At 42.7% G+C, this 12306-nt stretch overlaps 1 protein-coding gene and 2 long non-coding RNA genes across 6 annotated transcripts in view; 1 reads left to right on the top strand and 2 right to left on the bottom strand.

Moving 5' to 3' along the window:
* Positions 1 to 3255, bottom strand: part of LOC106840040 (uncharacterized) — a 19829-nt gene extending 16574 nt beyond the window's left edge. Inside the window, exon 1 of the long non-coding RNA XR_006527692.2 lies at positions 3119 to 3255. This is a non-coding gene — a long non-coding RNA (uncharacterized lncRNA). The remainder of the gene's footprint in view (positions 1 to 3118) is intronic.
* On the bottom strand, positions 450 to 2092 carry LOC139045346 (uncharacterized). Its single transcript, XR_011503541.1, has 2 exons — positions 1961 to 2092; positions 450 to 1471 (listed from the first exon to the last, which is right to left on the bottom strand). It is a non-coding gene; the product is annotated as an uncharacterized lncRNA (long non-coding RNA).
* Positions 2283 to 12306, top strand: PDIK1L (PDLIM1 interacting kinase 1 like). 4 transcript variants are annotated; one of them, XM_014855002.3, is made up of 3 exons: positions 2283 to 3027; positions 5003 to 5304; positions 9530 to 12306. In XM_014855002.3, exons 2-3 carry the CDS (start codon positions 5020 to 5022, stop codon positions 10268 to 10270), a joined length of 1026 nt encoding a protein of 341 aa, XP_014710488.1. In that variant the 5' UTR covers positions 2283 to 3027; positions 5003 to 5019; the 3' UTR covers positions 10271 to 12306. The 4 variants fall into 4 exon arrangements, with proteins under 4 accessions (XP_014710488.1, XP_014710489.1, XP_070366750.1 ...); XM_014855003.3 differs by having other exon boundaries at positions 2374 to 2539; XM_070510649.1 differs by lacking the exon at positions 2283 to 3027 and adding an exon at positions 3038 to 3748.

The following is a 12306-nucleotide window of genomic DNA, read 5'->3' as shown; positions in this document are numbered from 1 at the left end:
TAAAACTCCATTGATCACAAATGTGTTGTTTTCCTTAAGTACTGTTATTGATTAATGGATTTTTATGTATTTTATATGTTGTAATCTATTGAAGTCATTATTTTTCGTTTAATCCTCAAATTATTTCATCTTTGGCCAGTGGGGCCCCTTTGTATTGGTTCCTCAGTCATTTTTACAGGACTCCAATAGTCTTTGATAGCTTCCTGGCTTCCAGGAACAGGAGGACCCAACCTTATCCTTCCTGCTCCAGGTCTGGAACCAGCCATTTATCAAAGGAATCTTGATTTTCTTTGTTTAATTCTTAATTTTCTTTTTCAACTGGAAAATAGTGTTTAGTCACCAAATCTGTGCACTATGAGTGTTCATTACTATTGGGTTGGTCATTGCTTCTTGGCCTTTTCAGGAGACAGCTAGAAAATACATTTTTTAAGGCAAAAATACAAACTTCATTCATTGATATCTAACTCAGGTCTAAGATTAGCCTAAGCATCTTTAATACTTGTAACTCTTTTTCTCATACTTTGAAAATCTTGATTCCTAATGCCATTAACACAATTATTTGCTTTATCCAAAAATATACCTATCATAGTTTCAAAACAGCAATATCAATATTACTACTAACAATAAAACGAACGAACGCATTTAATATTTCTATGCAGTTCACCTTGTCTTTAGACTACATCTCATCAGGGCGGCAGTCAAAATACTTATAAAGCCACTGGAAATGATTCTCTGTGTAGTTAAGCCACCAATTTGATATACAGATGGTTCATTTGTTTCCACTTGTTTTTAGTTTTGATGGGACGTTTTATTCTTTTTATTGAACTTTGTTTTATAAATATGCAAAACATTTACAAGGTTCCAAAATAGTAACTATATAATAAGGTACATTGACAGAAGTCTCATTTCCATCCGTACCCCTTCCATCCCATATAAGAAACCATTTTTAGAAGATTACAGTTTATTCTTCCATTGTTTAACTTTTAAGTATAAGCAATTAATGTATATTTATATCTCTCCGTTACTTACACATGCTATAAACACTATTATGCTCCTTGCTTATGTCACTTCACAATATATGGACATTACTCCATATTAGCATGTTTATTAGCATATATATGAAATCTTCCTGATCTTTTTACAGCTGCATAGCACTCCATCCTGTGTATGTACTATATTCAGCCAGTTCTTTATTGACATGTGAGCAGTTTCCAATCTTGCTATAAAAATAATGCCATAATGAATAGCCTTGTGTATACAACTTTTTATATTTTTGCCGGTATATCACTAGGACAGATTCCTAGTTTAGGATTTGACCTAGGATTACTGGGTGAAAGAGTAAATACATACGTAACGTAGCTATATATTGCCAAATCTCCTTAATTAGAGTTACATCATTTTGCGTTCCCACCAGCAATGTATGACAACGCTCTCCTCGGGTGTATCTTGGTACCATATCAGATAGAGGAGGCTGCAGAGATGAATTACAGACAAGGTTTAGCAGATCGCTGAGGACTAGTACATAGTACTCAGAACAAAAGTCTCAACAGATTACAGAGGAGGGTTTAGGGGAGGGGGGTGTTGAGGGGGCTATACCAGGGGAGTCGGTATTTAAGGCAAGCCACGCCCCCCCCAACCCAGACACCTTTTGGTCAAATAAGACAGAGGTCTGTTTCCTCACCCGTAAAAACAGGGTTAGTAATAAAGCTTGCCTTTGTGGGATTTTCTTAGGATTAGGAGAGAGAATTTAAAGACCTAATCCAGTTCTAGACTCCCGGAAGAAGGTCCACAAATGGAGAACAGAAAATAGAATGGGTAATTAGTTGATCCTTGAAAGCAATCACAGGGATTCTTTGCACATCGTGCCTTAATACAGCACGGGGAGGAGGAACAACCACTGTATTGACAAATAGTAGGTGCAGAATCGGTGAAGAAATGGGCGTTTCTGGCGGATGCTTACTGAGCTGCGCAACTAAGTGAATGACCGATTGGTCCGGGTCTCTGAGTAACTGACAGTCCCGGGCTGGCTGTCACAGGCCTTCGCTGTCAATCCCGGCCCCGGCCGACTCGGACCGCCGCCTCTCGCCGCGCGCCTGCGGGATCCCGACTCTCCACGACAAGCCCGCAGGTGCCGCCGCCGGACAGGGGGTGCGGGGGCCGCCGCCCCCTCCTCCTCGCGCAGGGCAGGGAGCCCCAGACTCCCCGCGGCTGCGGCCCGGGAACAATGAGGCGCCGGCTTCTTTAAGGGAGATACCACCGCGCCGGCGGGGCAGGGGACGGTGTCTTCCCAGATGATCGCACCCTGCCCCGCGCCGCCGCCGCCTCGGCAACTGCACCGCCCGCAAACATGGCTCAGTGACTCTGACAAAAGGTGCAGCCTCCCTCCCGGCGGCGCGGACGCCAGGCCTCCCGCTTCGGGCCGCGCCTCCCCGCGGGTCCGCAGAAGAGCCCAGCATCCAGCAAGCACTGCAGGCCCGCGCCGAGGAAGATGCACCAGGCATTCCACCCCAGCGACCCCCGCACACCTGCCCGCAGCTCGGTAGGTCGGGAGGGGGGCGGGGAGGCCGCACCGGGCGCATGCACCCCCAGGCCCAGCCCCGCCGCTGCAGACCAGCCCCGGGGCCGCGGGCCGTGCGCGCCCGCTGCGACTGGACAGCGAGCGAGCCCCAGGCGTGGAGTGGCCTCCCCGCTCCCGGGCCCGGCCACCCCTACGGGGAGGGGCACGAGTGGTGCGTTCCGGGGCGCGCACACCTTCCGCGACTCCCGGCTCCTGAAAGCCACGGGAGCCGGGAGGAGGCTGGCGGAGTGCGGGGCGCGCGCCCAATGGGGACGACGCTGGGCGTCGCGACTCGCGCTACGGAAAGCCGGAGGGGGGCGTGGCCGCGAGCGTAAGGGGGTGTGTCCGCGCGCACCACGGGGGCGCGCGCCGGCCTCTGACTGGAGGCCGCGGCGGCGGAGGCGCGAGCTGCCCGATAATGGCGGCCTGCAGAGGCCGTGAGAGGGAGAAGCGGCGGCGGCTACCCTGAGGTAAATCCGGCCCGTCGGCCTGGCAGAGCGGCCCCGCTGCAGAGCCGAGGGCTCTGTCCGTGCCTCGGTCCCCGGGAGGCCTGTCACAGACCTGTCAGCGGAGTCATCCCGCAGGGCCTGCGCTGCTCAGGCCTCCGGCCCGCTCCCTCAGGCCAGCGGCCCCAGCTGCGGCCTCCTCTCGCGCCCGGGGCCTCCTTCCCAGGCCCCGCGCTCAGCCGCCAGCCCCGAGCACTTGGGGCAGCTGCAGGACTGGCTCCTCGGGGCGAAGGGCCGCGGGAGGATCCCCTCCGGGTTTGCTCTGGACGCAGCCGAGGAGAGGGAGGGCCTGACCCTCGGCCAATGAGCGGGGCCCTGCGCCGCCGCGTCGGGCAACACCTCTGCCCGGGACTGGCCCTTCCAGTCCGTCGCCCAGCAGGTGTAGGGCCCGCTGCCCGCGTCCGGGCGCGGGGTCGCCGCTGCGGGCACGAGGGCCCGAACGCCGTCCGGGGTCGCTTGGGTTCGCGCGGGATGCACCACCGTGCTGTGTCTGCCCCAGGATCTCGGAGTTCCATAAACACCCGCCCTCCCCGTTCCCCAGGCTCTCTTTGGGGTGAGGATGTGGGGGAGCTTCCAGGACAGGGCCCCTCCGAGACGGCTGGGAGCTGGCGATGCACGGATGCCTGGGGCCGAGGCTTCTGGACCAGGAAATCAGACACTAGGAAATGCAGTGGGAGTTTGAAGGGTGGGTGTCCAAGTAGAGGAGGCGGGCCTAGGAAGCAATCTCAGCTTTCATTCTCTTTATTGTCTATTCTACGGACTTAACGTAGCTGTGCCCAATTTTTCAGGCTCAAGGGTGAGTAGCTTTTTGTTCCCCCAAACCGTGCAATTTGAAGATTGTACAGTCTCAGGTTACTCTTCTCGCCCTTGGTGGCAATCTGCAAATGGGAACTTGTTCCCGAAGCTCCTTAGAATCTTGACATTCTTGGGAGAGTGAGGAGGCACGCTTTAGACGTTCTTGATTGCACACGTGAGCGTTTCTCTTAGGGCCGTTGCTCCTGCCTTTAAATGACTTCTCAAGTTGAATTCCAAAGACCTCTGTCAGAGAGCCCCTTGATATGCAGGACAGTCCTTGTCGGCAAAAATGACCTAGATCTAAACAACTGTTGTTCGACAGCAGAAACGTGAGCATATTCTAAGTAGCTCACTTTATCTTGAGAGGAACATTTTTCTCTGCAAACTTTATTTTCACTTATTTTGCAAGAAAGAAGGAAATATCGTAAAATTAAAATAGGAACATATGCCGTTTGGCCGTTTAAATAATAAAAATAACTACACGTTTTCAGTTCTATACGTGATCTGGTTCACTTTCAGTCCCTAAGCATAAGCCAGGGATTTGTACTTCTAACTGTGAGGGCTTTTTGTTTTTGCTGTTTTTATGACCTTTTTATGTGTGTGTCAGCTTTAAGGAGAAGCTAGGGGTTGGTTTGTTTTTTCATCATTGGTAAATAAGAGTACTGAATTTTTTGGTTTGTTTTTAACAGTGGTGTTTGGAAGCAGTTCATGTAAGAGGCTGTATAGTATAGCGGTTAAAATTACGGTCGTCAGAGCCAGATGTCCTGATTTCAAATCCCAGGTCCACCCGTTACTAGCTGTTTTGACCTTGTTGTTAAGCAGCATGTTGCTTAACCTCTCCATGCTTTAGTTTCCTCATCTATAAAATGACGATAATAGTATCGAACATTGTTGTGAGGATTAAATGAATTTAATATTCTAAAATGCTTGGAACAGTTCCTGAGACATGGTAAGTATGTACAACATAAGTGTTAGCACTTATATTATCATCACTACTAAAATATTTCGATTTGCCCAAGGTATAGCAAATATCTTTCAAGCACTGCCAACAGTAAGACAGATGACAACTAAATCATACTTAAGAAGAAATACAAGCCAGTAGGATATCTTTAATTTCAACAGAGCACTTTGTTGATTTTTCCAGAAACTTTGACCTTGAAGATGGTGAGTAGCCAGCCAAAGTACGATCTAATACGGGAGGTAGGCCGAGGTAGTTACGGTGTTGTGTATGAAGCAGTCATCAGAAAGACCTCTGCACGGGTGGCAGTGAAGAAAATTCGATGCCATGCACCCGAAAATGTTGAACTAGCCCTGCGGGAGTTCTGGGCACTAAGCAGTATCAAGAGCCAACATCCAAATGTGATTCACTTGGAGGAATGCATCCTACAAAAAGATGGGATGGTGCAAAAGATGTCCCACGGCTCTAATTCTTCCCTTTATTTACAGGTATGTGTGGTTGAGTGGGAAATAGAAATGATTTGAACATAGCATTGGTCAGCAAGAAGGGGAATGCAGGAGTCAGATGAACCCCTACCTTTAAATGCAGGTGTTTATATAGTTAAGAGTAGACCGGGGTGTGCCAAGAATTGAGTAGATGTTTGCTTTAAAACAAGGTTTTATTTAAACCTGTGATGCAAATACCTAAAAATAACATAAGCCACCTGTTATGCCATGATACTTGCCAATCTGCATAGGAATGGGGCAACATAGGAGCTACAGAAGTAATCAACACTGGAGTCTAATAAGTTTACTTATTTAAGTCAGAGTTTTAGGAACTGAAGACAGAAGAAAACGAAGAACTCTACAACCAATGGCCACACCCATTTCTTTATAAAGCAGTGATTTAAACATAAGCCTCTGCTCTTTTAGAGGGTTATGTGGTTTTTCAACCATGCAATTCCAGTTAATTTTCATGAACTAGGTAGCTTAGCATCTGCATATTATTAACAGTGCTAATAGCTAACATTTGGGTTAATACTCAGTTCCATGCTCTGTGCTAAGTGCCTTAAAGGCAGTCTCTCAGAACAATCTTATGAGGAAAGTACTATTATTATCATCATTACAAATGAAGAAACTGAGGCTTTGAATAGATAATGAATTTATCCAAAGTCACATAGCTAGCAAGTGGCAGAATTGGGAGCTGAACCTAGGACTATCTCACAGCTAAAACTTGTGTTCTGGGGGCCAGCCTGGTGGCATAGTGGTTAAGTTTGCACACTCTGCTTCAGTGGTCCAGGGTTCACAGGCCGGATCCTGGGCGTGCACCTACACACCACTCATCAAGCCATGCTGTGGCAGTTTCCCACATACAAAATAGAGGAAGACTGGCACAGATCTTAGCTCAGGGCAATCTTCCTCAAGCAAAAAGAGGAAGATTGGTAACGGGTGTTAGCTCAGGGCCAATCTTCCTCACCCAAAAAAAAAAAAGAAAGAAAGAAAAAAAATTTCTCAACCTCCACATTACTCTTTTGTAGACCTGGGGAAAGCATTAACATAGGAAAACAGAAAAGCCTTTTTTTTCAGGTTGGCTTCTGCCTTAGATCAGAATCTCCAGTAGCTCTATACTCACTGAGGAGAAAAGACACTTAAGACATAGCTAGTGAAAGACGAGAGCAAAATTTCTTAAGTCCCATCATTCTTTGGAAAGGAAACAACTTTCCATGAGTGTGTCTAAATTCAGAAATTACCATCAGGGCGCAAAAGTCTGTTCTTAAAAGCTTTTGGACTAGGAACAACAAAACAAGCGCATTAATAAGTGTAATTAGAAACTTGCAAGTTGCATTGTATGGTGAGCAAATATCAATCTGGAGAACCTAATTTATATTGCATTTTAGCGTGCTATGCCCTGAAGTTTTCTCTCTAAAGACAGTGAGTATAAAACACAACTCTTTAGCTCCTATTCATTTTATTGCTTACTTTTCTAAAAGTGCTCATTATATAAGTTGCACTAGTAGAAAATGTTGGAAACATTCTTACCACACTGCCTCTTAAAGTGGCTAGAACCTTGCTGAATTTTGTGATGGATTTTGAAGACTAATTTCTTTCGGACTACAAATGCAAAGTCATTTACACATAGAACCTAGTGCTGATGTATCCTTGAGTCCAGATTGAGCAACCTTTATGTTAACTAGGCATTAGCTGGCCTCTCAAGGTTTTAAGATGTAAAGTACTCCCAGACTTGATTCAGTGATTTTGTTTTTTTAATCTAAAGCACCTTTTTGTTTAGCAATCTCTTTTATTTTTTAAAGCCTAATAGACCTGTGTTTGACTTGTGGTACTTTTTGCTAGCTGTATGACCTTGGATAAATAACCCAGTTTTTTCCCAGCATCTGTATCTTCCTAATTAAAATAGGAATAATAATTTCTACCTTCCATGGGAGTTGTCAAAATTAGAGGTGATGCAGATAGAATACTTGCACATAGGAAGTGCTCAGTAATAATATAGCTCTATAAAAATTGTCTTTTCTATGGATTTATTTAGTTAACCAGACATTCATCAACCCATTTAGCAAGTACCTTCTCTAAATTTATATCTAGTAAAGACAACCAATATTTACATTTAGTAAAGATAATTAAGCAAATCTGCAGGGTGACCACAGAGTCCCTATGCATGGTGTTCTCCATTCTCTATACAGGTTTTTATTTTTCTCCATGTTTTTCCAGATATCTTCCTTGTTCTCTATTGAAATCATTATATCAGTTCCTGAGAGTTAAAAATATCACCTGGAAGAAAATGTAAAACAAATAGTTAACAGAGGACACAAATCTCATGCACAGGAACTTAGTGGCCAGTCTGTATACTTGTGATAAGTGTCATGAATGAAAAGTACAGGATGGTATAGGAGCATATTATAGGGAACCTGGGACAGTCCTGGGGTTTAGGACTTATGAACTATTTCAGCTGAAACTTCTAGGGTGAAAAGGACTTAGCTAAGTGAGGGAGTAACAAAACTTCCCCAGCAGAAAGAACTGTACATAGAGATGTCTTGAAGCAAAAAACATGAAGCATTCTAAGAATTGAAAGAAGATAGTAAGACTATACTGTACAGGGAGAGTTTGTTTTAGATGAGGCGAGAAAGATCAGCAAAGGTCAGAGCACACAGGATCCCATAGTCCATGTTAAAGGGCTTAGCCTGTATCCTGAGAGAACAGGGAAGCTGTTGAAGGACTTTAAGCAAGAGAACCAATGGCTAACATCCTCTGCACGTGAAAATAAAGAGATTGGGCTCTGTATTTCTGTAGCTTTCAACCAGGGGCCCTCAAACTATAGCCCTCTTCTTGTTTTTGTATGGCCTGGATGCTAAAAATAGCTTTTACGTTTTTTAAAAAATTGTTTAAAAAAAAAAGGGAAGAAGAATATGGAACAGAGATCTTACGTGGCTTGTCAAGCCTAAAATCTTCACTATCTGGCCTTACTCTAAACCGTTCTTTGAACGCTGAGACTCTTCATTGCTCAAAGCTATGTAGAAAGTCTGCTTTTAAGAGTAAAGAAAGAAGAGAGGAAATGAAGTAAGAGTGGTGGTGCTGGTCTTTAATCTCAATATATTTAGTAACAGTGCACAAGTACATAATTGTGTGATCTGTACCTTTCTATTATTTTCTGTCTCACTGGCAAACACGTGCAACAAGGAAAATGCATGCAAAAAAGACATCTGCAGACGGTTGCAATTACTGCTGTTTGCCATGGGAGGAGATGGCATGGAGAGGTGTTCTTTGCTTCTGCCTGGCAATATGACAGGAGGAAGTACCAGTAGGTTTAAATGTAAAGTTAACACGTAACTCACTCTTCAGCAACTCTGGCTGTCCTACTGAGTTTCTATTCAATCTGTGGGTCTGAAAGGACACCATGGGACAAATATTTTCAAAGCACCATGTGCCTATATTTTAGAATGGTAGTTCATGTTCAGTTAAGTAATTAATACTCTTGAATTTTCAGGTAATAGAGTAATAATTGGATAATGATAAATAAAACAATAATTTATTCTTTTTTCAGCTTGTATCAAATATACAAGCTCAGACTTGAACTTTTATGTCAAAATGCAAATATAATTTTTATAAATTGATTTTTAGAAGCCATCCAGTGATAGAGATAGCCAACATATTTGCCTTCTGCCTGTAGACGTTTATGAAGTAATGATGCTAGTCTTATTTTTATTAGTAACTATAGGAGCACTTTATTTCTGTAACAACTAGTTGTTCCTTGATCATTTTTCTCTTGATTTCACAAATTATGTTGATAGTGTATGTGCAATGAACAAGAAGTATTTTTCAGGCAGTTTCACTGAATAGAACTTCCTAATTGATACTTATACTCCAGCTGGCAGTCTCCCAGGTCTAGCCGCTGAAACTTTGATCTTTTCATGAAGTTATTAGCTATGTGAGTAGAGTTCAGCTCCACTGACACATGCAGAAAACGTATAGCCAGTTGGACACTTTTCAAAATAAAGCTGTTTTTAAATAAGTGTTTACTCTAGACTTAAAGATTTGGTGGGACAGAGTGACAATTTGAAGGACTGAAGTCTAAAATAAAATGCACATATAAAGGCACTGACCAAATAGTAGATTCATGGAATTTCCACTTAAAATTGGAGACTAACCAGTTTCCCTTCTTCTACAGCTAAATTGTATAAACTGTGCAGGTGACCGTAATCGGTTTTTTCCCTTCTTATAGCTTGTAGAGACTTCGTTGAAAGGAGAAATTGCCTTTGATCCCAGAAGCGCCTATTATCTATGGTTTGTGATGGATTTTTGTGATGGAGGAGATATGAATGAGTATCTGTTGTCCAGGAAACCCAATCGTAAAACTAACACCAGCTTCATGCTTCAGCTCAGCAGCGCCCTGGCTTTCTTGCATAAAAACCAGATCATCCACCGAGATCTTAAACCTGATAACATCCTGATTTCTCAAAGCAGGTTGGATACCAGTGACTTGGAACCTACACTGAAAGTGGCTGATTTTGGTCTAAGTAAAGTTTGTTCAGCCTCTGGGCAGAACCCAGAAGAACCTGTCAGTGTAAACAAGTGTTTCCTTTCCACAGCATGTGGAACAGATTTCTACATGGCTCCTGAAGTGTGGGAGGGACATTACACAGCCAAAGCTGACATCTTTGCTCTGGGGATTATCATCTGGGCAATGCTGGAAAGGATCACATTCATAGACACAGAGACAAAGAAGGAACTCTTGGGGAGTTACGTAAAACAGGGAACTGAGATTGTGCCTGTTGGGGAGGCGCTTCTGGAAAATCCCAAAATGGAACTTCTCATTCCTGTGAAGAAGAAGTCTATGAATGGGCGAATGAAACAACTGATTAAGGAAATGCTGGCTGCAAACCCTCAGGATCGTCCAGATGCTTTTGAACTAGAACTCAGATTAGTACAAATTGCATTTAAAGATAGCAGCTGGGAAACGTGACACATATTATTTGCAAATATCTTGGATGATATGCTGCTTCTGTTTTAACAGTGATGCAACATAATGTGGCTGAAAAGAATATAAAAAGCTCAACTCCACCTTCTAAGGGTTTAGATTTTATTGTGGGGTGTTTTTTTTTCCTCGTTTTACTTAAGTCCAAGCTGCCCATTTTGTTAATATGTTTTAAATGTGTATTACCAATGTGGGTGTAAATTTTTTTAAATGATCATTGGTAGAAGTTTGGCAGGAAAATTCTCTAAGAGCCAAGAAGAGAGTCCAGTTTTCTGAAAATATGTCTCTAAGTATTTTAGACATTCCTTGTCAGTATTAGGAATTTCCATGGAAGAGAGGTTTGCATGCTGGTAATGCAACCTTTGAAACTTTGTAAAGGAAACATATATGTATATATTTATGTATATGTAAGTATGTGAATGTGTGCATTTTGCATTCCATATGAAGAAAATGCCACTTCTGTTTAAATTATTTGATGTAGGTTTGGGTTTTTGAGATTTGCTGGTGAAATCAGTGATGAAAAATAAAAGAACCTTCCCTCATCTTCCTACCCTGTCCCTCCCTCGAATGAAATCATCCTAAGTTTTTTATTTTTGTAATTTTATATAGCTTTTTTTAGGCATCATTTTGGAGGGTCTAAAATTATCTGATTAAACGTGAATGAAATTAAGTGATCCAAAGCTGCTGAAGTTTGTGGTGAGCTCTCCAGTGCCCTAGAGCTGGAGGCGTTCAACTGGCCACACAGTCATGCAGTAGCAGGTTGGCAAGGACACTGATGATTCAGTCAGACCTTCTTTAGGTAGCCAAGCATTCAATTAACCAGTTAAAGCACTGCATTGGGACATGTCTGCACTTGAGCATCTGCAATCTGATATAAATCTGAACACAAGATTCTTCTGTTTCTGAAAACTTTGCTATATCTGAACTATAGTACTTGATATATTAGTTTTTGATTTCAAGACTTTGTCTAAGCTTCATAAAGTTGAAGAAACCAAGTGAGCCCTGCCCTCACATTGCCTGCCCTGATAGGGTCTCTTGTTTAATTCCTGGAATTCCTTTCATTTGGGCACTAAAGCTGTTTTCTCTTATCTGATTTGACACAGTCATGGTAGTGATATGGTTGTAGTATTAAATGTCAATCACCTTTTTCTAAAGGCGGAGATGATACCTATACAGTTTGGCAAATGGATAAAATATTGTGGCATCAACTATATCTTTCAAGTTGAAAAGGTATCTGTTTTATACAGTCACTTGGTATGGTCTGTGTCAAAATCCAGTAGACCGTTACTCTTCTTGAAGTCAGTTTGATTTTAGCCTTATATGGTTCTCTCCAATTTGTTTTCCTGTAAATGCAGATAGTTAAAATCTAAGGAAAGGAAATTTTCCTAAAACAGAACATTAGCCTTTAAGGTTAAATAGACTTGAAGGCCGTTGTATCTAGGTTAATCTTTATAAAGCACTAGAATCTTTGGTCAAAAGTGAAAAAAAAAAGTACTAGAATATTGAAATGATTGATAGTTTGCATAGTCTCCTCAGCTTTTAACTTCCCCAACTTTTGGAATATTGCTATCATAATTTTTTCCTTATTTAAAATGTGTTTAGCGGACTACAGAATGTGAAAAAGCACAAAAAATTGGAGTATGTAAAATTTCTGGACTATTCATTGCTTGGTCTGGAAGTTTAAAATTTGGACCAAAAGGCTTTATTCACATAAAGCCTTTTAAAATGAAAAAAAAAAAAATCATACACTTTTAACATCATTTTCAAGCTAATAAGTATAAGAATTCTTTCAGAAACTAGAGGTGGAAATGCACTGGAACCTCATGATTGCCAAATTAGTGTAACACAGATCTGGCCAAGCGGATTGAGTTACTGGAAGTAAAAAGCATCATTATAATGTCTCATCAGTAACATGGCACTTCAGCAGAACTCATGACGACTCAGGTGAGATTATGCCAGTGCTTTATTTGCTTTTCAAATATCTGTGTGCTTGGAGCCATGGTTTCCTAAGCACATAGTTTTTG

The sequence above is a fragment of the Equus asinus genome, chromosome 5 (genome assembly GCF_041296235.1).
Source record: "Equus asinus isolate D_3611 breed Donkey chromosome 5, EquAss-T2T_v2, whole genome shotgun sequence".
In the NCBI taxonomy this organism is placed as follows: Eukaryota; Metazoa; Chordata; class Mammalia; order Perissodactyla; family Equidae; genus Equus; species Equus asinus.
The sequence above is the reverse complement of the archived record's forward strand: the minus strand, read 5'-3'. Positions and strand labels throughout refer to the sequence as shown.